Raw genomic sequence first — 27,636 nt, 5'->3', positions numbered from 1 at the left:
CTCCCTCCCTCCCCCGTTTCTCTCTCCCTCCCCCCTCTCTCTCTCTCCCTTCCTCTCTCTCTCACCCTCCCTTTCGCTCTCCCCCCCCTCTCTCTCTCTCTGTTATTAAAAAAAAGAAGAAAAAGAGAGATTTGTGTGCATGGTCACACCATATTGTTTTTCTTCCCTGCCCCTTTCTCCCATGCACCCAGTCTCTCAAAAGCCGTTTCTTCGGGCACATCAGCAGTGCCCGTATTAATTCAAAGATCAGCTCTGTGCAGCCTAACGCGCGCGTTGCTTGTATCCGAAACTGTCCTTAACACAATTATTTCATCGACCCTCAAGGGAGATTTCTGCAATTTTCCACAGAGGACGAGGCGGCCGTTGGAACAAAGCTTACCCACTTCCCTGCCACGGTCGAATCACAGCCCGTCCGTCGGGTCGGGTCGGCGCCCGAATTAAGCGACCGTTGAAAACGATCATCAAAAACCCGTTTTGTCCCCCACTTCAAAGGGCAACACAGCCAAGGGTTTGTGTCGGACTTTAATCATGAGATTTCACTGTCGTTAAGGGGCGGATGACATTTTGTCTGCAGAAGCTAGCTGCCCCGTTCTGGGCCAGCAGCCGCTTTAGTTAGTGATGGGTCTATAAATATAATCATTTCTCTCTGGATGACGACGACGGATTCCTAGGGGGACTTGATTTATGCCGGCAGGTCATGGGATAAGCTTGCGTGCGATGGCGTGTTGGTGTTGTGGGTTCTTCTCCTCTTTTTTTTCCCCCCGTCCTTTATTGGACAGGGTGAATAAAGATCCTGCTTTTCGTGAACACTGGAGTCTCTGGACCATGGGGCGAAAATCAACATCAAGTGCTTGTGAAAACCAAGTCATGACTTCTTTTTTTTGGGGGGGAGGGGGGTGGGGATCCGGAGGCGAGGGAGGGGAGTGGAGGGGGATTAGGGAGTGGAAAAGGGGGTGGGGTGGATGGTTGTTATGTTAAAAGGTGATTATAGATACTGACTGCAGGTGTCGTCGGGGATGTCTAACCTCTTTCTGTGGCGAACATCATTCCCCAGCCATAAAGTCAGCTTTGGAAGAAAAATGGTTTTGTAATCATTAACGACTGGTTTTGTGTCTAATTAAACTAAGGAGGCATTGGTTCCTGGTTTCTGCAAACCAGAATGCCCGTTTGATGAATTTGGATATGATATGATCCTGGAGGCAGTCTTTCTTGTAATCATGTTTTAATCTATGTTATCGTTTCTTATTTTCAGACGTCCCTTTAATTTAGTACTCGAGCTTTGTTCTTTGTTCTTTTTTTTCCCCTTTCTTCTATATCCTAATGCTTTTTAACATAACAGAACCAAGAAAGCGACTTTTTATGTGTTAGGGGTTTTTTTCTTTTCTTTTTTTTCATCAGCTTTTTAAAACTGTTCATCAGTTTGTGTCAATGAAGCGGAATGGCTTGGCGACTGCTGGCGCGTGTTTATCAGTTGGTAATAAGCTTAATTGTGCGGTTATCAACAACCATCTACCTAAAGATCTAGTCATCAGCCCCATCCACATGTAATAGACAGCTTCTGTTCAAACGTGTGTGTGTGTGTGTGTGTGTGCGTGTGTGCAGTGCGTGCATGTGTGGGTATGTACAAGTTTTTATATTGATATGCACTTGTATGTATCCTAATTTCTACTGTATCTGTATTTGTGTATGATTTTTGATTTATGTTCGTATCTTGTTATGTACTATCCCCCCCCCCCCCCCCCCCCCCCGACCACCACCCCAAATATTCCTTGTGACCCCGGTGCACTTGGTAATAAGGACCTATTCTATTCTATTCTATTCTACTGTGTGATTTGATATTGGGTATTCCATGTTATGGGAAGGATTTGTGGTGTTGGTATTTGTTCGGTTGTTTTGTTGTTGTTGTTTTCTTTCTTGTCACTCTCACAAAGTATCCGTTGTTCGCCAGAGTATTGAAGTTCTCTCTCTCTTTTTCATTCTCCCCAAGTGTGAGCTTGCAGGCACAAATGATGAGTCGGTAACAACACCCTTTACAGCCACGCTTACAGCTGTCGAGCCTTTCTTTTTTTTTTCTTCTTTTTTCTTTTTCTTTCCTTGTTCAGTTTAGTATGATGTGTGCTGAATGTTAAATCTGTTGAAAGTTTCATCTTGACATTTTGACATTGAGCTTGTTTATTTCGAAATCCCAAAACTGGTAACTTCAATTTCACAATGGAGACTTCAGTGAAAAATAGCTTGAACAATATTCCTCTGATTTGTAATACAATTTGTCGATTAATCAGGAGAATTCGGGTAAATTTGTTGTCATGACACTGGGTTGTTCTTTGCTCGGGAACAAGTAAAAAAAGTTCCCGATTGGATTTGAACTGGTAACGCAAGGCTGTCTCACGAGCGATATTGTGTCTTCGTGTGAGGATTGATTTCATTGGAGTTATGTTCCAGCACTTTCACAGCGAAGGAGGGTGTTCGTTGAGCCTATTCATTTACGTTGGGAATCACACTTAAGACATAAGCGACCGACAAAGGAAGAAACCACAGTCATGTGTTGCGCCCCACAGGGCTGTCTACATACATTGGAGAGGATAGAAATGGCTTCCATGCATTTGCTATATATTATTTGAACCCCCACCCCCTCTCCCCCTCTTTCCTTCCCCCTCCCATTCTCGGTTTTATGGTTATATTTTCAAAATTATTTAACTCTCTCCATACGAACGGCGAAAGAGACGACGTTAACAGCATTTCACCCCAATTACCATCATCAAAATATTGCAAGCGGAAGGCTCTTATACTGAAGAGGTGAATGTTGACAAAGAATACAAAATTCTGACGACGGAAGCTAAAGGTTGGGTCATTCAGACACCCACTGGACATCCGAGGGGTCTGTGTAGAGGAGAAGAGAGGACTGGCCGTACTGAGTGAGTTAAGGCATTTTTATTCAGTTACTGTATGACATCACGACTGCAGCATCTGTTGTTTTGGTGTGGATTTTTTTTATTTTTTTTATTTTTTTTTTTTTGGGGGGGGGGGTTACACCTTTTTTTTCCTTCTTTCCCTGCAATCATATTGTATTATTCATATTGATATACTGACCGTCTCCTTGTGTTCTGCAATCTTTCCTCAGGAACAGTCAGGGAAGTATAATTCTCTCTCTCTCTCTCTCTCTCTCTCTGTCCGTCTCTGTCTCTGTCTCTCTGTCTCCCTGTCTCTGTCTCCTCTGTCCGTCTGTCTCTCTCTCTCTGTGTCTCTCTCTCTGTCTCTGTCTGTCTGTCTGTCTCTCTCTCTGTCTGTCTCTCTCTCTCTGTCTCTCTCTCTCTCAGTCTCTCTCTGTTTGTCTGTCTCTGTCTCTCTCTCTGTCTCTCTCTGTCTCTCTGTCTGTCTGTCTGTCTCTGTCTGTCTGTCTGTCTCTCTGTGTCTCTGTCTCTGTCACTGTCTCTCTCTCTCTTCCCCAGCGTCTTATAGGCGGGGTCGAGAGCTCAGGTGCGCCTTGACAGGAATCCTGATGGCTAAACGAGTGCGTGGCACGAACTGCAGACGAATTTACTTAGCCTAGCTTAAGTTTTTCCCTTCAGTTGACGAGATGACAGACGAGATTGAGCGAGCGCTGACATCGGTGTCATGTCTTGCAGAAAGCATCGCGTGTGGCACGTGCTGCTCTTGGCACTAATGCTGGGAAGGAGGGTGGGGTGGGAGGGTGGGATGGGAGTAGGAGGGAGGGATTGTTAAAGACGTGATCAGTGGTTCTTTGTGTGTGCCGAGTTTCCGGATAAGGTTCTTTGACCTGCCAAGTAGCATGGATGGCGGATAAGGATATGGATGGGTGCACTGGATGTAAGATGACACCTATCGAAAGAATGATTTTGAATTTGTTTTAGTCGGATCAGCCTAATGCGATGAGAGGTGTATTGCGTTTCAGAAAGAGAGGGGAGTAGAAACAGAAAGACAGAGACAGAGAGACAGAGAAACACAGAGAGACAGAGAGAATTTTACAGGTGTAACTATTGAGAGAGTGGTTTGAGGCTTTAAACTGACGGTCATACTGTCTTAGAAAAGGCCTTCAACAGCGTCCACAGAGATATAATGTGGAACATCCTCAGACACTGCGGCATCCCCAGCAAGATCATCAACATCATCAGACTCCAACCTTAAAGTCACAAGTGATATGTGCAACTACCCAGACTAATCCATTTGATATCAAAACTGGAGTTAAACAAGGATGTGTACCATCGCCATTTCTTTTACCCCTATGTATTGATTGGACCCTGAAAATGTGGTGCAGTGCAGTCCGGCAGAAGAGGAATCAGTTGGAGGACTCTTACAAGTCTACTTGAAAACCCGGACGTTGCGAGCTGCATCAATCTCTTCTCCTAATACCACAGAAACCCTTAGACCAAGGCAGAAGATCGTGTCTCCAGTTATGTTCAGTACATGTTAACTTAGGTTTCAGTTCAGCACAAAGAAGACCAAACAGTTGATGATGAACCAAGCCATTTGAGCCGGTCAAAAGAGAAGAACAAGAATGTATTATGAACAATAGTTTATTTATCTCAGATTAGAATGACAACGTATAGCGGTAAGGAAACTCGGATAAAAATTTCTTAGGCAAGGCAGGTATTGGTGTTACACAGGAACATCTGAAAGGCTGGAACCATCAGCACCAAAACCAAGATCCTACTGTCTAGCAGCAATGTCTTCATAGCATTATTGAGACGGGCACAAGAGCTGTCGGAATACTTATAACCTTGGACTTCCCGGTTCGAATCCCAGATTCGGCGCCTGGTGTGTTTTAAAGGTGGATACTTTTTTCCCATGTCGACAGATGTGCAGACCTATTAGTGCCTGAACCCCCTTCGAGTGTGTATGCAAGTGGAAGATTTTTAAAATGCGCAAGTTAAAGATCTCATATGTCAGCATTCGGTGGGTTATGGAAACAGGAACATGCCCAGCATGCACCCCCAGAAAATGGAATATGACTGCATACATGGCAGAGAAAGCAGTCATGCACCTAAACGCCCACTCGTATATACGAGTGAGCGTGGAAATTGCAGCCCTCGTACTCGGAGGAAAAAGAAGCACGTGCACCAGAGTGGTCACGAAAAGCATCAGCCATACACCTGGAACATTCCAGAACCATTGCCTTCGCAAAATTTCTCAAACGTTTTCGGCCAAACACCACCTCAGCTCCTGAAAAGAACCTCCATACCCTAACCACCACCAAGATAAAATGAAGAAGAAGGCACTGGATAGATCACGTCCTTAGAGTGCCACCATATGTACTTCCAAGTGCACACCTTCGCTCGTCACCAGATGGGGAAAGGGTGCGAAGAAGAGCAAGGTAGACATGGCGCAGAACGATTGAAAAAGAACTGAAAGCGAATGGCAATACCTTGGGGAAGCTATAGCTGTGGCAACACAAGGTATCGTACGACAACACAATGTAGGCAGCAGTGGATATTTCTGGTGGTGTACTATGTGCCACAGAGCACGAAGAGGGCCAAGACAAGACTGTCGGAATAACAACAAAAACAAGCAGAAAACGCTAGATGCCTGGTCATCGTTATGTGCTGAGCATCGCCTCAGATTCTATAAAATTGCGAATTAAAACGATTTGATCTGCCCACAACTTTGACAGGCCTAATGAATCTTGTTCTGTGTTCAACAGACATGTAGAGACACGAGTTTAAAGTCTGGTACAGTTTGATGATTATATTGAGAGTAAGTTTAAAGAGGCAAGGCATTTGCAGTTTGTCTCACAAATATGGCAAAATGTGTATTGAATTAGTTTTGGTTTGCCCATCTCAAAACGATCCTTGAAATGTATAACTGAAAATAAAACTACTACTACTACTACTGCTGCTGCTACGTCAACGACAATAACAACAATAATAATAATGATAATGATGATGATGATGATGATGATGATGATGATAATAAATGTGTCATTTAACAAATGACAAATGTTGTCATTCTTCTTCCCAACATCGAGCCTTGCCAGCGAAACTAAGGATTAGACCAACAGTGAGTGTCTGACTTTGCAAGAGAGTAACTTCAAAAAGTAAACCGGATAACATCACAAGTGGTGGGAAACAAGGCTAGGTCGAGGTCCCCGTGTTCTACCACTGACTTCGCTCACGGTTCGCTGCAAACCGTGATCAGATATATGTAATACTACATATGTCATTTTCTTTCTTTCTCTTCAATCACTGATATGTGTGACGGGACATTTAAACAAAACTCCTCCTCTTCATTTTCTTTCTCACCATGAATAAACAAACAAGGGGCGTGAGAAATATTTCCACGAGAGATACATAGAGGAAGAGAGGAGACAGACAGATGGTTTATTGTGCATAGGTCACAGGTCTGTTGTATGCAAACAGATGGAGAGGTGGGGCAGGGAATGGTTGTAAACATAACAACGTATGAGACAGGAGGGGGGCGTGGAGAGAGAGAGAGAGAGAGAGAGAGAGAGAGAGATTCTTCGTCTTTCTGTTTGTCTGTCTCTGTCTCTCTTTTTCTCTCTCTCTCCTTTCTTTCTTTATAACTCTCTCTCTCTCACTCACTCACTCTGCGTGTGCATGTGTGTGTATATGTGAGTGTGTGTGTGTTATGTGTGTGTGTGTACGCGCGCGCGCGAACACGCACGCATGCTGTGAGTATGCGTAGTCATATCCTGCATCACTTCCTTTGAGGATCGGGATGTGGATTCGTGCATGTCTAGGCTCAGTATTACCTTCTGTTGAACTGGCCGTACCGCGATGACCTGACGCTGCGTGCTGACTCATTGCGGACAACAACAACAACAACGGGGGCATTGTGTCCGATCGTCTTCTGAACACACAGAGAGAGAGAGAGAGAGAGAGAGAGGAATGGGGGTGGGGGGAGGTGTGTGTGGGGGGGGATGCAGCTGCAGTTTTGTCCTGCATTTTAGTGTTCAGTGAACACTGGCGGCAAGTGAATCAAAAACTCAACTTCCGTTAGCTGAAAATAGGTATTTGACAGGATGCCTGTTACATTGAATGTCTTTGAAGGGTTAAATCGCATCTACCGTGTCACCTTTTTAGGCACTATAATATAGACCTATATATATATATATATATATATATATATATATATATGTGTGTGTGTGTGTGTGTGTGTGTGTGTGTGTGTGTGTGTGTGTGTGTGTGTGTGTGTGTGTGATCTAGTGATATCTTCAGGCAGTGCTAGGTTATTCAGTCTTGATAAGAGCATGATCATATGCCTTTGTATTACACGCATTTTTCTCACCTTCTCTCTTCAGTAGGCCTCCATCACAATGTTTGCGCCAGGTTGTATGCACTTGTAATATTGTTTCTAGCTATACAGCCTATAGGTGGAGTGCATGGGCGTCTATGTAAAAAAAAAAAAGGGGGGGGGGGGGGGGGGATGGTGACATTGATGTAGACGACAACGATAGACATGATGATCAGAAGTCGATGAAGAAACTGTGAAACTCATCTCCTCCCAGAAGTCACTTTGTCCGGCTTCAGATGGTCAGCCCCATGTCCCAAACCCCACCCCTCTCTCTCTCTTCTCCCTTCCTCCCTGATTTCACCCTCTCTCTCTCTCTCTCTCCTATATCTGCCTGTCTCTCGCCCGTTCACCACCGGCCTTGAACAAGAAGAGTCACCCGTAGACACTTAAAAGAGTGCAACGGGACCAGTACTGCCCGCTTCCCGGAAGCTGATGTGAGATCTAACCGTATCAGACATCATCATCTGTCTTAACTGAAGTCCGGCTGACAGAGCTGACAATGTCTCTCCATTGAACAGCTTCAGTGGAGGAGGACTCGCCAAAGAACCTCTTTCCTGCTACACACACACACACACACACACACGGCTCTTGAACTTCGTTGACCAGTGCAGATGTTTCCGTTCAGTTCACACAGCCCGTTGTCTCACTTTCCGACATGAACTCGGTTTTCATTGTTGTTGTGCCGCCGGGGTGACTAGAAGGAAGACTTTGATGTGATTCGCTGACGTTTGAACCAATCGCGTTTCTTTAGCACCCCCCTCCCCTCCCCCGACCCCCTTCCCCGGGCCCCCACCGGTCCCCACCCACCCTCACCCTGCTGTTCTGTGCGTTCAAAGGACTCTTGGCGAAGATAATAGGCACTGGAGCAAAGTTATCTTTTTTGTGATGTGTAGCATTTATTGGTTGTTTATTTCTTGTGTGTGTAATTTGGGCCGCTCTTTTCAAGTTCGGGGAGAGCGCGTCGCCACAGAGCTGCGACACACTTTCTGCCCCCTTGTATGCGACTATTCTTGATTTAATATACAAGTGGAAAATTTCTACAGAATTTAGCCAGGGACAACCCTTTCGTTGCCGTGGGTTCTTTGACGTGCGCTAAGTGGCATACCGGCTGTACACAGGACCTCGGTTCATTTCTAACGCCTTTGGAGCCTGTCTGGACGGGTCAAATCAAGCAAATACAAAACACAGAATTAAAAAAATAAAAATAAAAAATAAAAATAAAAATCAACGAACGAACGCCACTGCCGCGGGAACTGAACTTGACCTAACGCAGGTGTCCGGGCCTTCTCAACTGACGCTACTTCAAAGCGAAACAGGACCACTCGTGAAACAAGAGAGATGCACGGCCGCGAGTCACAATTGCCACCCTGTCGCGGCGGGGCCCCGGCCGGCACGGACAGCGTGGCCAGCACTTGACGATGTTCGTGGCGGGAGTCACGGGCATCCTTGACCTCCTAGAGTGCACTGTCTTTCCGCTCCGGATCCGCCCAGCTCTGGGCCCTAATCCCAAAAGCCACTTACATGCATACGTGCACTTCACAGGTCCATGTCATACCATACCACTCCGACATCTGTAATACTGGAGTGCAACCCACCGGCTTCAGTTTCTGCATCATGGTGTGACTGAGCAGGTCCGCCGGAAGAGGAGGACGCAGGGAGGGAGGGAGGGAGGGCGGGGGTTGGGATCTAAGAGAGGAGGTGGGGGAGGAGGCGGTGGAAAGAGAGGAGTGGATGATGACTGCTGAGGGTGGGATGACCCGCATTACGTCACGAATTTTGCTGATGGAGAAATGATAGCGTCTGTCAGAGAGAGAGAGAGAGTGTGTGTGTGTGTATGTGTGTGTGCGCGCACGTGTGTGTATGTGTCTGTCTGTCTGCCAGCGTGTGTGCGTGTCTGTGTCTGCGTGTGTGTCTGTCTGTCAGACACGTGACTGTTATCTGTCTGTCGTTCTGTGTGTGTGTGTCTGTGTCAGTGTCTGTGTCTGTGTGTGTGTCTGTCTGTCAGACACGTGACTGTTATCTGTCTGTCGTTCTGTGTGTGTGTGTCTGTGTCAGTGTCTGTGTCTGTGTGTGTGTGAGTGTTCCAACTAACAATATGTAAGTGAGGAGATGCATGCGCGCAAGTAGTGTTCGCCCATACAGATGCGCCCCAAAACACCGGCTTTGATATGTTTGTGCACGTAGCGCACCGGCACCGGCCGGCGTTTGAACCCCTCCCCCACCCCCAAAAGCTTCCCCTCCGCGATCGCATATATGCATAGTTACACACACACATGTTCGTGCAGTGCACAACGATCACGTGCATACAGGGTACGTACACACACGTGTTCATGCGCGAGCATGAGCAAATATACACATACAGTAGCGCGCGCACAAACGGCACACACACACGCGCGCACGTGCGCGCGCGCACTCAGTCGCGCGCGCGCACACACACACACGCACACCTGCACCATGCACCATGCCTCCCACCCCGGCCCCGTCCCTCCCCTGCCCACAAACACCCACTCAGCCACACACACACACACACACACACACACACACACACACACACACACACACACACACACACACACACACACTGACACACACTGACACGCAGTTCAGTGCTTCAATCCTGTGCACACGCAGACATGCGCGAATGCATATTCTAACTTCCATGCGCTCACATGCCGTGTCCGTCCGCACGTGTATGCGTGCACGTGCTCTATTGTGCGCGCGCACACACTGACACACACACACACACACACACACACACACACACACACACACACACACACACACTGTACATATGTGCACAATCCCACACACACACCCGTGTACATATGTGCACAATCACACACTGACAAATGTGTACGCTCAGCGCTGAGCAGAATAGCGAGACTGAATAGATGCAGGTGATCAACAACATCAAGCTTTAAGATAAATTGTCCGGGTTTGATATTGAATCAAACTTGAGTCAGTTAATGTTTCCACGAAAACGTATTTTCTCCCTTTCTTCCCAGCTCATCATCATCATCATCATCGTCGTCTTCTTCTTCTTCTTCTTCTTCTTCTTCTTCTTCCCTCCTCCTCCTCCTCTTCTTCGCCCCCATCACCCCCAGCAGCTGAAGGTCGTTCAGATTGTTAGTCTTGATAGTATATGGGCTTGGCATTATAAAACAATTGATCAAAATATCGTTATTGCATAACTATCATCTCAATACTCGTCACAAAATAGAAATTTGATATCATTGTTGCCTTAGACAAAAAACAAAACAAAACAAAACAAAATAAAAACTTGTTTTTCATTTGCAATGATTTGACACACAGCGAGAGAAGCGCGATTGTGGAATAAGGTAAATAACTCTTCATGAAGGAGTTCTCGAAGTATGATAGATTTTTTCCCCCCTAAACTTTGCCACCATATTATTCAAAGGGAAACTACTCCAAAATAACCTGATGCCGCAGTTGGACGTGCGTTGCAGTGGGACTCTGCCTCTCTTGTTTCTAATCTTGGTCAGTTTGCATACCCGCTAAGTGCTAATTTCACAGAATGGTTGTATTTGTACCTAGTACATTCTTGAAATATTGTAACGTACGTAAAAAAATTGCATTTTGCGTTGACAGACCGGATAGCATTGGATGTTAAATCGGTCCGGCGGGCAAACACTCACTACGGGACTGTTCAGTGCGCTTTTGTGTGTGTGTGGTGTACTACATTTTGTGTTGCAAATATTGAATTAAAATCCCAAATCCAAAGAACTCACAACACGGAAAGAGTTTAAGACGACGTCAGGGAAACAGAAATTGAGAATACCTCTAAAATAGAAACCGAGAACAAAAAACAAAGTATTACTCATTTATTAAGCAATGACGACCGGAGTTAGGACCAGAAGCATCTTTCTGACAAGTTGGTTGAAACCAGCTCCACATGGAAAATGATTCATAACAAACACAAAATAGTACATGTGACCCAGTGCATTATTACCAAAACCGTTTAAGACAACTAAACTTGCATTCACAAAAATACAGAAGATATAGAGGAGACATGATACAAGTATTCAAGATAATTAATAAAATGGTTGACACTGACCCCTGCACCTTCTTTTCGACTAACAAACTCCATGTTACCAGAAGTTCAAATACTAACCTTTTCACAAAATTTTGCAGAACAAATATTCGTAAGTTTTCTTTTAGCTTTAGAGCAGTTAAAGGATGGAATGCACTGAATAATTCAACAAAAACAGCTGAAACTATTGACCAGTTCAAGAATCTTCTAGACAATGACTCAAAATCATTAATAAAACCATTCGATTTTGATGAATGAACATTTAAAAAATTTATACACATGTACACAACCCTAAACTGTTTCTGTATTAAGAAGGGGATGTTGAAAAGCCAAAAAGGCCTTAAAAAAGGCCCAAATTCTGTAGCTGTACCTATTATACTGTCTGTAATCATATAGAGCTGTGCATGATCATTTTGTACATTATCTATTAATATGAAACGAAAACGATTTATACCTTCCAAAAATGATCATAATACTAGTAGCATGTCAGACATGAAAACTAAACAAACAAAAAAACAAGAAAAGAAAAGAAAAAACGATTTTATTGGTTCATGCATGGCAGTAGTTGGTGTAATTACCTTGATTTAGTTGTCTGTCAGAGAATCTATGTGCATGTGTATTTTAAGTGACACACATTTTGTGTAATATTTTTTGTGCCCATCTCATTACATTCGATATTTCAGTGTGTGTTTTATGCACTTGTGACTTTTGTTCAGACTGCTTTTCAAGAATTCCTAATTTTTCTGTGTTTGTTTGAACTTTGATATACTGGTATTGTTTTATTTGTTTTTAATCATTAATTTTCATTGATTTTCCTATCTTCAGGTTGTTTGATATACTGGTATTGTTTTACTTGTTTTTAATCATTGATTTTATTTGATTTTCCTATCTTCAGGCTGGCACGAGTCTGTATTACATGCTTCCTTTGTTTGGAGTGTTTCGACGAGCAGTGACCACAATGGCAGACAGCTACATATCCGGCTCTGCTTCCATGGCCTTCGTCACTGTGCCCAACATGGAGGTGGCCAAGAAGCTTTCACAGTATGTATATTTGTATCTGACATTGATGTGTGCATCTTTCAGTTTGTGTGTTTCTCAGTCACAAATCTGGTGCAGTGGTACTGGTACACATGATTTTGTGTTAAATCCTTGGATGTGCTGCATTGATTAGAATGCTGCTTACATTATTGCTGTATGATATTTATTCCTTGATTTTTCAGCACATACTTGTGAAGACATTAACAGAGTTCTGTATGAGAATATGATTCATACACACTTGTGAGAATATTAATTATTATGATTTTGTTGTGTTTTTTGGGTTTGTTTTTTTTTCTTTGTGTAGTCAGTCTTGTTTTCATTGTGTTTTTCTTCTTTTTTAGTGGACTTGTCCAGAATAAGCTGGTGGCCTGTGTTAACATCATTCCTGGGATCACATCTGTGTAAGTAACGGTTATCTGGAAAAAAAAAAAGAAAAAAAAAAAGACATGATTTAGAATCCTCTGTCTGGTTGTGTGGAAAATGTTTCCCTGTCTTGCATGTAGAGTTTAACAACCCTTTGGCAGAGCCCTTAAATAATTTCACCACATGCCTAAGTAGCGCTCAGTCATCAAATCCCGATTCATCAAACTGTTTTTGACCCGTCAGCTGAATGTAAACAGTTAGGAAAATGACACAACTCTTTAACACATAGTTTTTCTGTCCATTTATGACAACTGTTGGGCAATCTTTCATCTTTGGATAAAATCTCATAACATTATCTACACCCTTTTAAGAATGAAAAAAAGTATCTTCATTGGGAGTGTGACATTAAAAGCAATATTATCTTTGATACTTTGTTACTCACTTTGTACATTTTTTTTTATGGAATGGACACAGCTATTATAAATATAAGCCATATAATCAATGTTTATGTTGAACTTAGCAGTAAAGGCAGGATGTGAGAGTAAAGACCCTTGTGTTTGCAAATTGTGGGCCAGTTTAATTAAATATATTGAGCAAGTTTATATAAGTATATGTGTGTGTGCAAATCTTTATCAGTATTGTGTATATATGAGCATATTACCACCAACTTTTATATGCTTGTTGAAAAAGACATGGTGTGCTATCAGTTCAGATGAATAGTTGTGTATTACAATGACTAAAGAAGGAAAAAGCATCTAAAGCATAGATCCAGAATGAATGATCAAAAGTTCAGCGGAGGAAAAAAGGCTGCGCCATAACACTGAAGACAGCTCAAAGGATTATGCAAAACAGTATTTTCCCATTTGTACCGTGTTAGATAAAACTAAAAGGCATCATAATTTCTTTAATACTCAGACTACAGGTTTTATCATGTTGTTGACTGTTAATATTTCATTTTGTGAATATGTGCATTTCCTGTTTGAACTTAATGAGATTTTTTTTTTTACCCTGTGTAGGTACGAGTGGGAAAATAAAGTTGAAGAAGATGGTGAACTGTTGCTGGTAAGATATGATAAAACACTTCTACTGATTGTTCTTGATAAGAGTTGATTGGATTTGTGTTGATTTAATGAAGAGGTAGAGCAAATTATTGTGTGTACATGTGCATTCACACAGACTCACTCAGATACACACATGCTCATGAACACATACAAACAAATGCTGTCACTCTTGTATACGGATGTAAAATCATTGACAACCAGTGCACAAATACTGAAACTGGGACAGACGTTTTTGAGAGTATTAGGCAGTAACTGCAAAGAATGCATAATTTATTGAGGAAAAGTCATGACAAGCAAAATAGCTTCCTAGCATTTTATTAGAAATAAATATGGCTGTTCTTTAACGTTTTTGCGGCTCCAATTAGTGCGGAATATTGTTGTTTCAGATGATGAAGACGATGACGTCAAAAATAACAGAAGTATCAGAGTATGTCAGGTGAGTTCAGCTTAGTATGATAGTAGATCAGTGGGAGGATGTTCAAGGCAGTAACACTCTTGTTTGTTCTCAAAGGGGAAAGGATTTCAGTTTACATCCTGAAATATACTTAATTGTTTTGAGGGAAATGTACAAAACAAAAATAGGTATTATTAGTAATATCAACATTGCTGTCCTCATTACCTACACAGTCAATGTTTGGATGGTAAATAACATATACATCTATTAGAGATAAACACATTTTGTAAGCAGGGGTAGAAAAAGATAATTTGTTTCAGATTGTTCATGAATGTTAGTTATCATTGTCTACAGATAACAGTGGAGTGAGCCAGGTGTAATTTGTAAAGGAGGAAAGTTTAATCTGTCATTCACATGAGACATGAACAATGGATTTTGTAGATATGAACTTTTAACAGGCTGTCTGTTTGTGCCATTAAATGGTTTGGCATGACTTCTATGTGTTATTATTACTATGTTATGTTGATATTGCTTAAAGTTAACTGTTGTATGATTATTGTTGCTGCAGGAACAACCATCCTTATGATGTGGCTGAGGTCATATCTTCAAAGGTAAACCCATTCAAGTGTCTTGAATGTGCATGTGGTGGTAGTGGTGGGTTTTTGTGTGTGTGTGTGTTGGGGGGGGGGGGATTTTTGTTGTTGTTTTTTAAGAACAATGATTTCACTTTAACATTAAAATTTCTTTCAGTGACAGAAATTTAAATAAATATTGTTGATATACTTTTGACAGAATATTCTTTTGAGGAGTTTGGAGACAGTTATGTGTATATTTATTTAACTTAATAAGTGAGTGAATGAATACATACATATATTTCACAAGTGAATGAACGTACACATTTCACAAACATCGAGTGCTAACTGTAGTGGTGTTGTAAAATGGGTGATGTGTGTTTTTCTGTTCCTCCTGGACATGGCTTTACTAAACAAAACATGTATATGAATCAAAGTTAACCCGTAGTTTGTATTTGTAAAGTTTATGTAATTATATGTTAGTGGCAGTAGCTCAGATCTGATTTGAATTGTTTAGCATATCTGGACACAGTAATGTCAAACTGCAACAACTCAACAAATGCCAAAGAAATATTGCATTACAAAGCATGCATTGTGTGTGCGTGTGTGTGTGTGTGAAAGAGACAGAGAGAGAGAGAAAGATCATGACTTAGATTATACCAGTAATAATGTACCTGTGAATAGAGTGTGTCACAGAGAGAGAGAGCGAGAGAGAGAGAGATTATGACTTAGATTATATCAATAATAATGTACCTGTGAATATCTTTCCCCAGATTGACAATGGCAACCCACCATATCTACAGTGGATTTCTGATGTGACCACAGGTGGCAAAGCAAAATGATGCTGCTTGAATATGAAAAGGTGATTTTGACAACAGAATCAGCATTTCTTTTTAACCTGTGCTGTGCTTTCCAGAGAGTCTTGGCTTCTGTCTGACATTCAAGTAATGTAATGAAATGGTAAAGATTGTCATGATCATTGGCCATGGTCATGGATCAGATTATTCTGGGTGTTTATATGGTGGGTATTGGGTAGATCATTCTCAATAATGTTGAGTAACATGCCTCTTGGTCATAAAGAGATTTTTTTCCCAAAAATTACATTTCATTTAATACATTATGTCATGGCTCATTGCTGCAACCTCTGACAGGGATTGAACTGGCACACAGATTGCACATAACACTTTTATAACCGGGAAAGAACTTTTGTTGAATTTTTTTTTTTCACTTGTTTTCAGAAGTGCCTACTTAGTATACTAGCAGATGAATACAATTGTACACTTTAGAGCTTGACAGTACATTGTAGCAAAACAGTACGTTTTGTGTTTTTATTTCTTATTCATAGAAAATCTTTGTATTCCCATCAAAAGGAGCTAAATCTGTATTTAACTGAGTATGTATGTGTGTGTGCACACAACAACAGATTGCTTTAGCATGGACATTTCAGTTAACATTCATGCAGTGCAAAGAATATACAAATTTCTTCCCATGGCGCCAGCATCTTTGTAAACTTTTACTGTTGATGAAAACTTCACATGCTTTTTCTTGCAGTTCTCATATTGTGCCATTATTCCTTGTTCTCCTTCCTTCCTCTCCTGGTCAGATAAAAATGATATTGCTACAGTATTTGTGTTTCTCTGCTGTACCCCTCTCATATATTTTACATTTTTCCTTTCTTTTTTCTTTTTCTTTTTTGGTTGTTTTTGTTACTTGCACTATTTGTTACTTTCTGATTTATTAATCCGCGTTATTTTCAGAAGTATCAGACTTATTGTGTGTGAAATGGTCGCAGATGTGTACCTTCTGCGGAAATTATGTATTATGATTGATATACCATGCACAGATTGCTTTCCGGAGTGGAAAAAATAAAGAGAGCAAAAAAACAAAAAACAAAAAAAAGGTTCAGACTCAGTGTTTATGTGCACCTGAGGTTTGACAAGCAGATGAGGGGTATCATACACTGGAAGATGCAGAAACACTGCAGAGAATGATACCTCAAGTTCGATGGGGAAAGAATGCGTGACGAAGATGAGGAAAGAATGCGTGACAATCAAATAACCAAGACATGACCAGTGATTGTGTTGCAGTGGTTCATGTCATGGTCCCAGCACATGAGGTGGTGGATTTGATTCAACTCATCACCAGCTTAATGAATGTGGAGTTTTATCACCACTGACCGACTTCTTCCCAGGGTTGAGCGCCCTTCGACTACACAGAGAGAGACCAAGATCACACACACCTATCAATGATTTCATTGATGCCTTTTTGAGAAATGTTGCTTTGATATTTTTTTCATGAACACCCTGCCACAAGGTGAGACATATTTTGATTTCCCCAATTTTAATTCTTGAAAGAGCTCATGTGAACCTGACAAATAAATGTTTAGCTTGATTAACAGGGATGTGAGAGCTACACAGAAGTGTAATTAGGTTTTACCATTCCATTTAAAAACAAGAGAGGCAAGGCCTTCAAGACTCACTTGTGACTGAGAGTAAAACACACAAGGTTTTTATGTATTGAGTATAATTTCAAAATGTAATGTTGAAGATGAGAAAGATCAGTTTAAAGCAAATTAAGTCCCTAGCATTAATTACAGAGTAATTTCCCTTCTTTACTATCTGCACCAAAACGTTTGCAAAATAAATAAAACTTCCATGCTTAGCAAAAGAAGTTCCTGTTCGAACAAAAAATGATAATAATGACTGCTCTTGTTGTTGTGTCAGAATATCAGATCAAAGTGCCAAGTTTAGAGAATACAAAAAATATAACAGTAAATGCAGTTTGCATATAATTAGGCTTCATTATTTATTTTTTGTGCCCATCCCAGAGATGCAATATTATTTTAAACAAGATGAGTGGAAAGAACTGAATTTTTCCTATTTTTATGCCTAATTTGGTGTCAACTGACAAAGTATTTGCAGAGAAAATGTCACTGTTAAAGTTTACCACGGACACACACACACACACACACAGACAACCGAACACCGGGTTAAAACATAGACTCACTTTGTTTACACAAGTGAGTCAAAAACAAAACAATACAAAAAAACAAAATGTTTGTCAGTTGGGCGTGACTGCTGCAGAAAAGCCCCAGAGGCCATTCCTTAGATCTGAGCAAATCAAGAGAGAAAATGAGGATGGTGAAAGTTGGGTACAATGTCATTGACAGCAGCTTTTGTGACGCATCTGTTAATGTATTTGACAACAAATTTGAAATGAGAAAAAAGCCACTCTCTTTTCATCTGTCCCGATTATGAAAGGCCCGTTCTAATCTGTTCAGTGTTAATGGTACGAACTCTTGAACAAACATTATGCGTTACTTTGATCTGGCTGAGAGTCCGTTTCGAGTCATTTTGATGAAATCTAACACACTTTGAATTAAAAACTAACAAATGAACAAACAAATGCACTTCGAATTAAAAACAACAAACAAAAAATGATTCACTCCTGTCCCTGGGAGCATACTGATGTTCCCATGGTCTAGGATCACACACACACTCACACACACACACACAGGGGGTCTACGTGTACTGATCGCCTGTATACCAGTGACACTGGTATACAGGTGATCAGTACATGTAGACCCCCACCCCACACACACACACACACACACACACACACAAATGTGCTCACGCATGCACAATCTCTGTCCCTGTCTAGCTTTTGGAGTCATTCTTCACTCAGTGCAACAATAACCGCATTTGACAATGCTTTTTTGTGTGCTGAAACTATGTCAGCCGATGTTGTAATGATGCACTTGAATGATGGCTGCAGTTGGTATATATGTTAACCCTTTCACCACCAGTCAATTTAGAGAGCAAAATTCACTTGTGCTATGAACACAGAAAATATGGCGTCTAAGAATAGCTGGGGATTACCCCCTGCGATGTGTGGAAAATAAGAGCATTAGGTTCATGGATAACAGACCCATGATCTGGTCACCTTTCTGTGACATGTGTCCTCTACCTAGCTTGTGCATAAATGTGAGTTTGGCGGTGAAAGGGTTAACTAGATCTGGGATCTGTGGACAAAAGTACATAAGATTCATCTCCATTATGAGCAGAAAATGTTATGTTTTATATTTGATTTTAGGCTTACTGGAAACTTCTTCTTTTGTGTGTGTTTATGAGCCATTTTTGGGGGAAAAAATGATAATATTGACCCATGCAGAACAATGAAACATTGGTGATTCCTGCATCGTTTATAGTTTTGTAATCTTTTTTTTTTCTTGGTCAGCTTCAGGGGGTTCCCCAGTGAGGTGTCACCTTTCCATCACACCAAGGGCTTTTCCTTCCCCCCACCCCTACAGTATACTTTTTTGATTCAGTCCCTCTCGCATACCTAGATCAAAATATGTAAATTACATAATTTTCAGAAGGCTAGATCATTGTTGCATAACATAGGCCAATGCTGCTGCTTCATTGTTTGTTTGTTTTTTTGTCAACAAAGTTGTTTGTTTTTTTTATAGTGCTGAAAGTAATCCAGAATCTTTCACTGTTAATGGCGAAGAAGTTTTTCACTGTTAAATAATATTTCTCTAATGAAGAGGGCTTTTACTAACAATCTTTGAAAGCAGCCTTTGAAGTGATTCCAAGTAATACGTAAATTTCACAATTTTCAGAAGGCTAGATCAGTGTTGCATAACATAGGCCAGTGCTGCTGCTTGGTGGTGGTGGTGGTTTTTTTGTCAACAAAGTTGTTTGGTTTTCACAGTGCTGAAAGTAATACAGAATATTTCACTGTTAGTGGCAAAGATATTTTTCACTGTTAAGAGAAATATTTCTCCAGTAAAGAGGTCTTTCACTAACAATCTTTGAAAGCAGCCTTTGAAATGATTCTGAGTACTGTCATTTTGACTTTGAATGTTCACAGCACCGATAGGACAAAGATCTCTGCCACTTTCATTTAGGTCTTTCACTAATAGTCTTTGAAAGCAGCTTTTAAAATGATTCTGATTACTGTCATTTTGACTTTGAATGTTCACAGCACCGATAGGACAAAGATCTCTGCCACTTTCATTTTTGCTTCGTTACTGTTCTTCACTCTGATCACCTACTCACTGCTAAATCTGTGTATTTTTCAACTGCACTGAAAATGATCTGGTTTATATCAAACAGTTTATGAAGCCCATTTCAAGTATCTTTGGTATGAAACAAACATGGTGTGCGCTGAAGTGGACATTCCTCGGACCCAGTTGATTTTTCAACACCATCTGTCACCGTAGCCCTGATTGGAGACTGTTGTTGGAAGCGTTCTTTAGGTCTCTTTGTGTTAATGCAGACAAAAAGAAAAAAATCTTTGCCTTGTTCTTTGTAGCAGTTTAAAGCTCTACATTGTGAAATGTTGGAACATATATTTCTTTGAAATTTTGTGGGGGTTTTTTGTTTGTTTTTTTTGTTCGTTGTTGTTTTTTGGGGAGGGTAGTTTTTGCTTTTGTTAATTTGTTGTGGTCTTTTTCTTATCCTTGTAGTCTCACTTACTTTATAGGTCTATTACAGAACTCCATCCACTTTGTCTCTCTTGATAATTGGGGGCACTTCTATGACGATGTATTTTGAGGCACTCAGAAAATGGTTTGGCTTGGCTTGAAGTCGAATTGAACTGAATTTTAAATCCGCAATGAGAATTCAGGAAATGGTCCATATCAGTGTTAATCAGTCACATACATACATGAATGTACACGCACACACTCAGCATAAGGTTATTTTGTAATCCCTTTTGACAAATGACAAAATCGGGAATAATGGTCTAGGACTGTAGTTCACCTTTGAGGGATTTTTTGTTTTTTTTAACTGGAATTGATGGAATGTTTGGACCCTGGAATGCCTCCACTTTTAACGCTGTCTAGGCTGTCAACAGTGCCTGTCTTGCCACTTTTTCTGCCTTTATTTCTGAACATGGCATTAGCTAGCACAGCATCATATTGATATGGTTTTACTATCAAGATTCAGCTACTGGGATTACTTCTTAATGTACAGGGGTGTGGATTTTGGTGGTGGTAGTTTAAACTGAAGTGTTTGTCAGGAAATTTGATCATCACTCCCAAAGACGCATCTGTGAATTGGATGACCCTTGTGTGTGTGGTAACAGTCATTTTCAATTGACCAACAGCACACTCAACTCTGGTTAGGAGCCAGTCACAGGCTGATACAGAAACACACCTCTGATGGGGCTCGAATCCTATGTGTTGCGGCGTAGAGCTGGAACTAATTTGTGCTGACCATCTCTGCACATATTGTTACCAGTGACAGCATATGCTGGGGGTGTCACTACAAAAAAAATCAGCAGCATTAATGACAGTGTATGCCGGCGACAGTATGTCCATCATAGTTATATGCTTGTGTGCCGATGCATGTGTTTGCATATGTGTGTGCATGTATTTGGTGTGCGTATGTATGTGTGTGTGGTGACAGGGTATGTGTGCGTGTGTTTGTACACTTGTGTGCAAATATACGGGTGCACACACCCAAGCACTCTTACCTGCGACAGCCAAAGGTGGGATAAAAACTTCCTTTTTTTTTCTCTTTTTTGCTAACCACTTTAGTTTTTAGTACATTTGTATGCATATGGTGCCTGTATCATGCATCTATAAACAAACACTCGCAGGCCAGAGCTCAATTCATGCATTGTAATGGCCCACAGTCACTATCAACCCCTGTCTGAACACTTCTTCTTGAACCCCACTCAAATACCCAAATCGTAAACATTAAAAACCTCAATGCTGTGGTTGACCACTTTCAAACACAAAATGGAATAGCGGTATACATGATGGGTGTTCTGGTTCATGCATCAGAAGGCGAGGAATTTGGTTTGAAAGGTCCCCAACAAGCCGATGGACCTATATCCCAGAAAGCCTTCAAACAGGTGGAAAGAAAGTCACAATTTACAGTGCTCAACATCATCTTTTTTTTTTTGTCATGCAAAAAGGAGGAGTTTGTATTATACTCCATGTTTGGTGTTTACATATACTTACCACGTCAAACTGATGCAAACTAGGCCTATGGTTTGCTCTGTTTGGCCAAATTTCGCGCGGCTAACAGTGAAAAGACGCCCCTCTTAGTCTGGCCCGCTCTTAGCCAATCAAACGCCTCTTACAGCTATAAGCGCTGAATCATTCCGTGGCCATGAACGAAAATGCCCCATGAGAACCACCGCGGGGACGGACGGGCGGGCATTCGAGTTTGACATGGTAAGTATATGTAAACACCAAACATGGAGTATAATACAAACTCCTCCTTTTGGTGTCATATACACCATGTCAAACAGATGCAGAATTTAAAGCAAATGGAGGAGGGCAACGCCTACTGGTTCGTATGGGGAGCCCTTGAAACTGAGACGGCAGTGTTAGCCGCGACAAAGGAAATCCCCTTGGAACCGTCAGCCCTGGTCATACGGAAATCCCGGAGGTAGAAATTGATGAAGGGATTCTCAGACCGCCAGAAGGCTGCCTCCAAGACATGCTGCAGTGGTACCGAGTGCTGGAAAGCAGCCGAAGTAGCTATGGCCCGCACTTCGTGTGTTCTGGGATTAAGACAACTGATATCCTTGTGTGCATGAGAGTAGGCTCTACGAATGACTTGGGAAACCCAGCGGGAAATGGTGCCTGCAGCGATATCTTTCTTGTAATTCTCATTGAGGGAGATGAGAAGGCGCCTCTGAGAAGAGCGCCTATGGCGAGACCTATCCCAATAGTATTTGCGGCACCGAACGGGGCAGAGATGCCTATCTTCATCATCTTGGGCAAGAATATCAGACAAAGGTCTGACCCTCAGAGAGGGGGAAGGGACCTCGGGGTCTTGGTTCTTAGCCAGAAACTCTGGAAGGAAACGAAGAGTGATGGAACCATCTCTGTGGAATGCTAGATCTTGTGGCATACCACTAAGACCATGAATCTCACTTCTACGACGGCCTGTGGCCAGCAACAGAAGGAAAGTGGTCTTGAGAGTGAGCAGGTCAAAAGGAATAGTCCCCAATGGCTCAAAGGGCTGTTTTCGAATGAAATCCAGCACCAGGAACAAGTCCCAGAGGGGCACTCTTCTGGGATTCCTAGCTTCCTTCAGAGAGGCGCCCCTAGCCACCTCTCTGAGCAGGAAATCAGCTTCAAAAGCGGGACCACCTAGCTGTTTGATAGTGGTACAAATGGCAGACCTGTACCCTCTCACAGAACTAGCAGACAGGTTGAGAACCGAGGAGCAGTGAGCCAGAAAGTTGGCCAGCTGCATGCTCGTAGGGTTAGTAGGGGGAATGTTCTGAGCTGTACACCAACTCAGCCATTTCTTCCAGCGAAAGTCATACAAGGTCTCTGTTCCCTCCCTCCTGGCTTTGGAGACTATAGAGAGGAGGTCGGAGGAGGCACCCCCCTTGGTCAGCGCGGCCGACACAGAGGCTGACCGAGGGGTGGAAGACTTCAATGGTGATGCTGACAGTTCCGCCCGCACAGCAGCCACTCGTGCACGTGGAGCATTTGAGGATTGGAGTGAGGAATGCCCGAACGAGGCTGCCTCAGCAGATGAGGTTTGGTTTCCAGTTCCAGTGGTGGAACATGTGTCAGGGACTGAAGGACCGGAAACCAGGGCTGGGCTGGCCATTTCGGCGCAATGAGGATCAGCTGCGGGCGTTCCAACCTGGCTTTCCGTATCACCTTGGACAGGATTGGAAAGGGAGGAAACGCGTAGGCAATCAGACTGCTCCAGTCTAGAGAGAGAGCATCCACTGCCCATGCTTCTGGGTCGGCGACCGGAGAGACGTAAGTGGGAAGTCTCTTGCTGAACCTTGTCGCAAACAGGTCCACCATCGGCTGGAACCACTGTTCCCACACTCCTTGCAGGGTGTCCTTGTCCAGGGTCCACTCTGTGTGTATGACACTCTTGGACCTGCTGAGAGCATCTGCCAAAATGTTGTCTTTCCCTGCTATGTGTCTCGCTGAAAGTGCAATGCCCTTGCTGTGGCACCAACGGAGGAGAGCCTCGGTCCGCAGAGAGAGGTCTGCCGAGTGCGCTCCCCCCCCCTTTGTTCACGTAACATGCGACTGTTGTATTGTCCGTGAACAAGCGAATGGTCTTGCCGTTGGCCTCCGCCATGAAGTGCTGGAGAGCCCTGCGAACTGCCTCCAGTTCCAGAACATTGATGTGGCATAGGCGCTCCTCCGGGGACCAAGTCCCTGCTCCATGTGGGCTCCCCAGCCCAGGGAGGAGGCGTCTGTGAATAGTGCCACCTGAAGAGTAGGTGGGGCTATGGGCACCCCCTGTGTCAGAAGAGGGGTGGTTAACCACTCTGATGTCACCTCGAGGAACCACTCGCCCAGACATATCCGGGTATCCCATGGCTGAGTGCTCTGGGACCACTGTAGCCTGAGTGCCCTCTGAAGAGGGCGCTTGAGAACCCTGCCCAGAGGGATGAGAGGTGCCATGGACTCCATCATGCCCAGGAGGGAAGAAAGTGTCCGCGCTGTTGCACAGACCACGTGTCTAATCTCATCCCTAAGAAGTCGAAGGACTGGCTCGGGGACAGATCGCATTTCTCCTGGTTCGTGATGAAGCCCAGTTGGGAGCACAGGTCTAGAAGTCTGGCTGTATGCCTGTGACTGGGCCAGAATAAGCCAATCGTCCAGGTACACACAGAGCCGAATGGACTCCGACTGGACGACTGACACCAATTCCCGCACCACCTTGGTAAACAGGAAAGGGGCAAGGGACAGACCAAATGGGAGGACAGAGGACTGGAACACTCTGTCCCTCCACACGAACCTCAGGTACCGGCGGGATGCCGGGTGGATGAGGATATGGAAATAAGCATCTTTCAGATCGATGGACGTCGCCCAATCGCCCCGTTGCATGGTCTTCCGAATCTGTGCCTGTGTGTCCATCTTGAATTTCATCTTGGGGAGGAATCTGTTGAGGGGGGACAAGTCCAGGACTGGTCTCCACCCTCCGGAGACCTTTGGAATCACGAACAACCGGCCGTAAAAACCGGGGCCCGGGTCCGAGAGTTGAGATATCGCCCCTATGAGGAGTAGGTGCGATATCTCTTTCTCTAAGACGCTCTCCTGCTCCATCGAGCTGGGCACATAAGGAGGAGGAGTGGATCTTAGAGGGGGGCGGTCCCCCACCCAAGGGAGCATGTACCCCGACTCTAGCACCGAAACAATCCAGTCATTGGGGGTGCTGCCTTCTGGCCTTGGGCATGGTCGGACGGCTTGGACAGCCATGAGGTGGTTTGTTCCTCTGCCGCTGATTCTGAGCACGCTGCTTTGACTTAGGAGGCGAGGTATATGGAGGAGCCCTGGTGGCGGGTCTCTTCAATGGCATAGAACCCTGGCGCCCCTGGGAGGAGTGGGCTAAATATGAGGCCACCTCCCTGTTTGTCTCTGCCCTGTGGCTGACAAAATGCGGCGCATACTGGCTGAAGAGGGAGTGCTGCTGTGCTGGGATGGACTGCAGGGCAGCCCTCTCCTCTACTGGAATGTTAGAGAGGCGGAGAACAGCATCCCACCGCGCTAGCACAGTATTGAAGTGAAGGCTGGTAGCTGCGTCTGCAGCTGCCGTGAGACCAGACGCTACTCGATTGCCAAAAGTGTTTAACCTCGGGTCTGAGAAGAGGCCAGGCAGGCCAGAGGAAGGAGACTCCGTGTCCTGCTGAACTGGACGTTGTTCCCACAGCTCATTGGCTCTGTGGAGGAACGCGTCAAAGAAGGTATAAGCCGTGGAAACCTCGAGGAGGCAGCGGCGGGCCAATTTGTCCCACTCTGCAAATGTCTTAAAGGGAAGAGTAGCTGAGGTGGGGAAGGTGGTGCGCTGTGAGACCAACATCCTGTCCTGCGCGGAGGGCTCTGCTTCCCTGTAGGCAGGGTGGTCCTGTGTGTACCAGGACCACACTCCTCCCTTGGAGGGATCTTTAAGGAACTTGCCTGGGGCAAAAGCGCCCGGGGCAGAGAGGGACTCCCTGCCTGGAGGAGGGATGGAAGCAGCACCCCTGACGGTGCGGGCTGGCTTATTAAGCCACTCCTGAGCCATTTCTGGCACTCTGAGTCGCCTTGTGGTTCTGGAGTTAGAGTCACCTGACCGTAGGAGGGTTAAGGAAAGTTGCCTGAGGAACTGATTCAGCATGCGTGACCCTATTGGGGAGGGTCAGTTCGAGCTCGGCAAAGTCAGAGTTTGGTTCAGGCTGGTCCCTAGGGAGGCATGGGCTCCATCTGTCGCACTGGGATGGGGGCGAAGAGTGCTCATCCGCTTGTTCGTCCTCATCCGAAGACAGGGGCTGTCCCTCTTGTTCACAGTCCATCCCCTGCTGGGTGCCATCCCAAGTGGATGTACCCACGGGGGCGTCCTGTGGGCTGTGGTCAGCCCAGCGGGATGAGCTGGGGCGATCCCGAGCAGGGACCCTGGTCTCCTCTGTTATGTCCTTGACACCTAAAGAGGGTGGGGAGTGTGTGGACCGTAGGTCCAACCATGCTTGGGATGGTGGGTGCCACACCTTCTCAGAGAGAGCGTCCCTGGACGCCAGAGGGACCCACGAGTGCTGTGAGGGGACGAACACCCACTCATCTCCTTTTAGGACCGAGGGCTGGGTAGGTGGGAACAGCAGGCTCCCACGGGCTGAGCGGGGCCCCTCAGCTGCCGTCGGTCCTGAAAAGGAAGCCGTAGTGACCGTGGAGGTCACCTGTGTGCTGACAGAGGACCGATTCTAGGCTGTAGTGTTAATACTGGTCGAGGAGCTCGACCTGCCCAACGAGGAGTCAATCCCTCTTGTCGGGGCTGTGTGTGTCACTCTGTGGTCTGTGCTGGGTTGGGTCCGGTGGGGAGCGGACCAGACCAGGGGTTAGTCCCTGGTCCTCCCGGGAACCCAGCATGCACCCATAGGTGCACCCCAGTACGGGTAGAATGGGGGATACCACCCGTGGGCACCAGCCATCCCGTGACCCCAGCCCCAAGGGTCACTGGTGCCTTGACCTCGCTGAAGGGAAAAACCTGGCCAAGTCGGAGGGAGGTCAGGTCCGACTTGGGTGTCAGACAGGCCGAAAGGCCGGCAGTCTGACTGCCCAGAACTGCCTGACACGCGCGGGGGAGACCGGCCGGATAGCGGGAAGACCTGCAGAGCAGGTTGCCACGCGCCCCGAATCCGCTCCCGTGGGGAGACTGGGGTGGCTTGGCCTGGGGTGGGCAAAGTGGAGGTCCCCCCCCGGAACCAAATGTTTTTCTCCCCCAGAAGGAGGTGGGGGAGGGGGGTCGACCGAGAAGGGAGGAGGGGGAACAGCACTGGGGCCCCTGAGGGCCGTCTCCGTGTGGGGACCCGGGTAACGGCGAGGGGCGGCCTCCCCTTGGGAGTCTGCACCCGGCCGCGAGTTCCCACCACCAAGAGAGGACGTGCTACTCCCCCCTCCACCTGCCTCGCGCTGGGACACTTCGGGAGGCGACGCTCGTATCCCTTTCCCCCCGGTCCCCTTCATGACCGTTTTATCGGGACGAGCGTCCCCTCCGCGATCTGCGTCTGCAGACGCATCGCCGCGGTCCCTATCGGGAGAAATCATGAGCTCCAGGCCTGGGAGAGTCTCTTGCCGAGTATCTCTCCCTGCATCATGATTCCTGCCTTCGTAGGATGGCATACGAGGCATGGTACCCGCGTAAGCACCCAGCGAACAATTCGATCCCCAACAGAGAAAGGAAAGACAGGATCGACTCAGAGGTAGAAAAATACGAAGTAATCGAGGGGGCCGAGTCGAAACGAGTACACAGAATGTAAGAACAATATACATGCAAGCCGCATACAACAAAATAAGGCCAAATGAAAACACTTAATAGCCAAAAAAAGCGTTAGACGAGACAGAGCGAAAACCTGACAAGATGGCGTGGAGAGCCTTGGCCAAAGGAATGATTCAGCGCTTATAGCTGT

At 44.7% G+C, this 27,636-nt stretch overlaps 1 protein-coding gene across 2 annotated transcripts; it reads left to right on the top strand.

Moving 5' to 3' along the window:
- The first annotated feature begins 10,681 nt into the window (after positions 1 to 10,681).
- On the top strand, positions 10,682 to 17,885 carry LOC143280908 (protein CutA homolog). Of its 2 annotated transcripts, XM_076585686.1 has the most exons (8): positions 10,682 to 10,767; positions 12,216 to 12,361; positions 12,700 to 12,759; positions 13,738 to 13,783; positions 14,169 to 14,218; positions 14,745 to 14,787; positions 15,522 to 15,610; positions 16,836 to 17,885. In XM_076585686.1, the coding sequence occupies exons 1-7, from the start codon at positions 10,711 to 10,713 to the stop codon at positions 15,588 to 15,590; spliced, it is 471 nt and encodes a 156-aa protein (XP_076441801.1). In that variant the 5' UTR covers positions 10,682 to 10,710; the 3' UTR covers positions 15,591 to 15,610; positions 16,836 to 17,885. The 2 variants fall into 2 exon arrangements, with proteins under 2 accessions (XP_076441801.1, XP_076441800.1); XM_076585685.1 differs by lacking the exon at positions 16,836 to 17,885 and having other exon boundaries at positions 15,522 to 16,651.
- Positions 17,886 to 27,636: the final 9,751 nt, after the last annotated feature.

Source organism: Babylonia areolata, chromosome 4, assembly GCF_041734735.1.
Source record: "Babylonia areolata isolate BAREFJ2019XMU chromosome 4, ASM4173473v1, whole genome shotgun sequence".
Classification (NCBI taxonomy): domain Eukaryota; kingdom Metazoa; phylum Mollusca; class Gastropoda; order Neogastropoda; family Buccinidae; genus Babylonia; species Babylonia areolata.
This window is presented reverse-complemented; position numbering and strand designations above follow the sequence as displayed.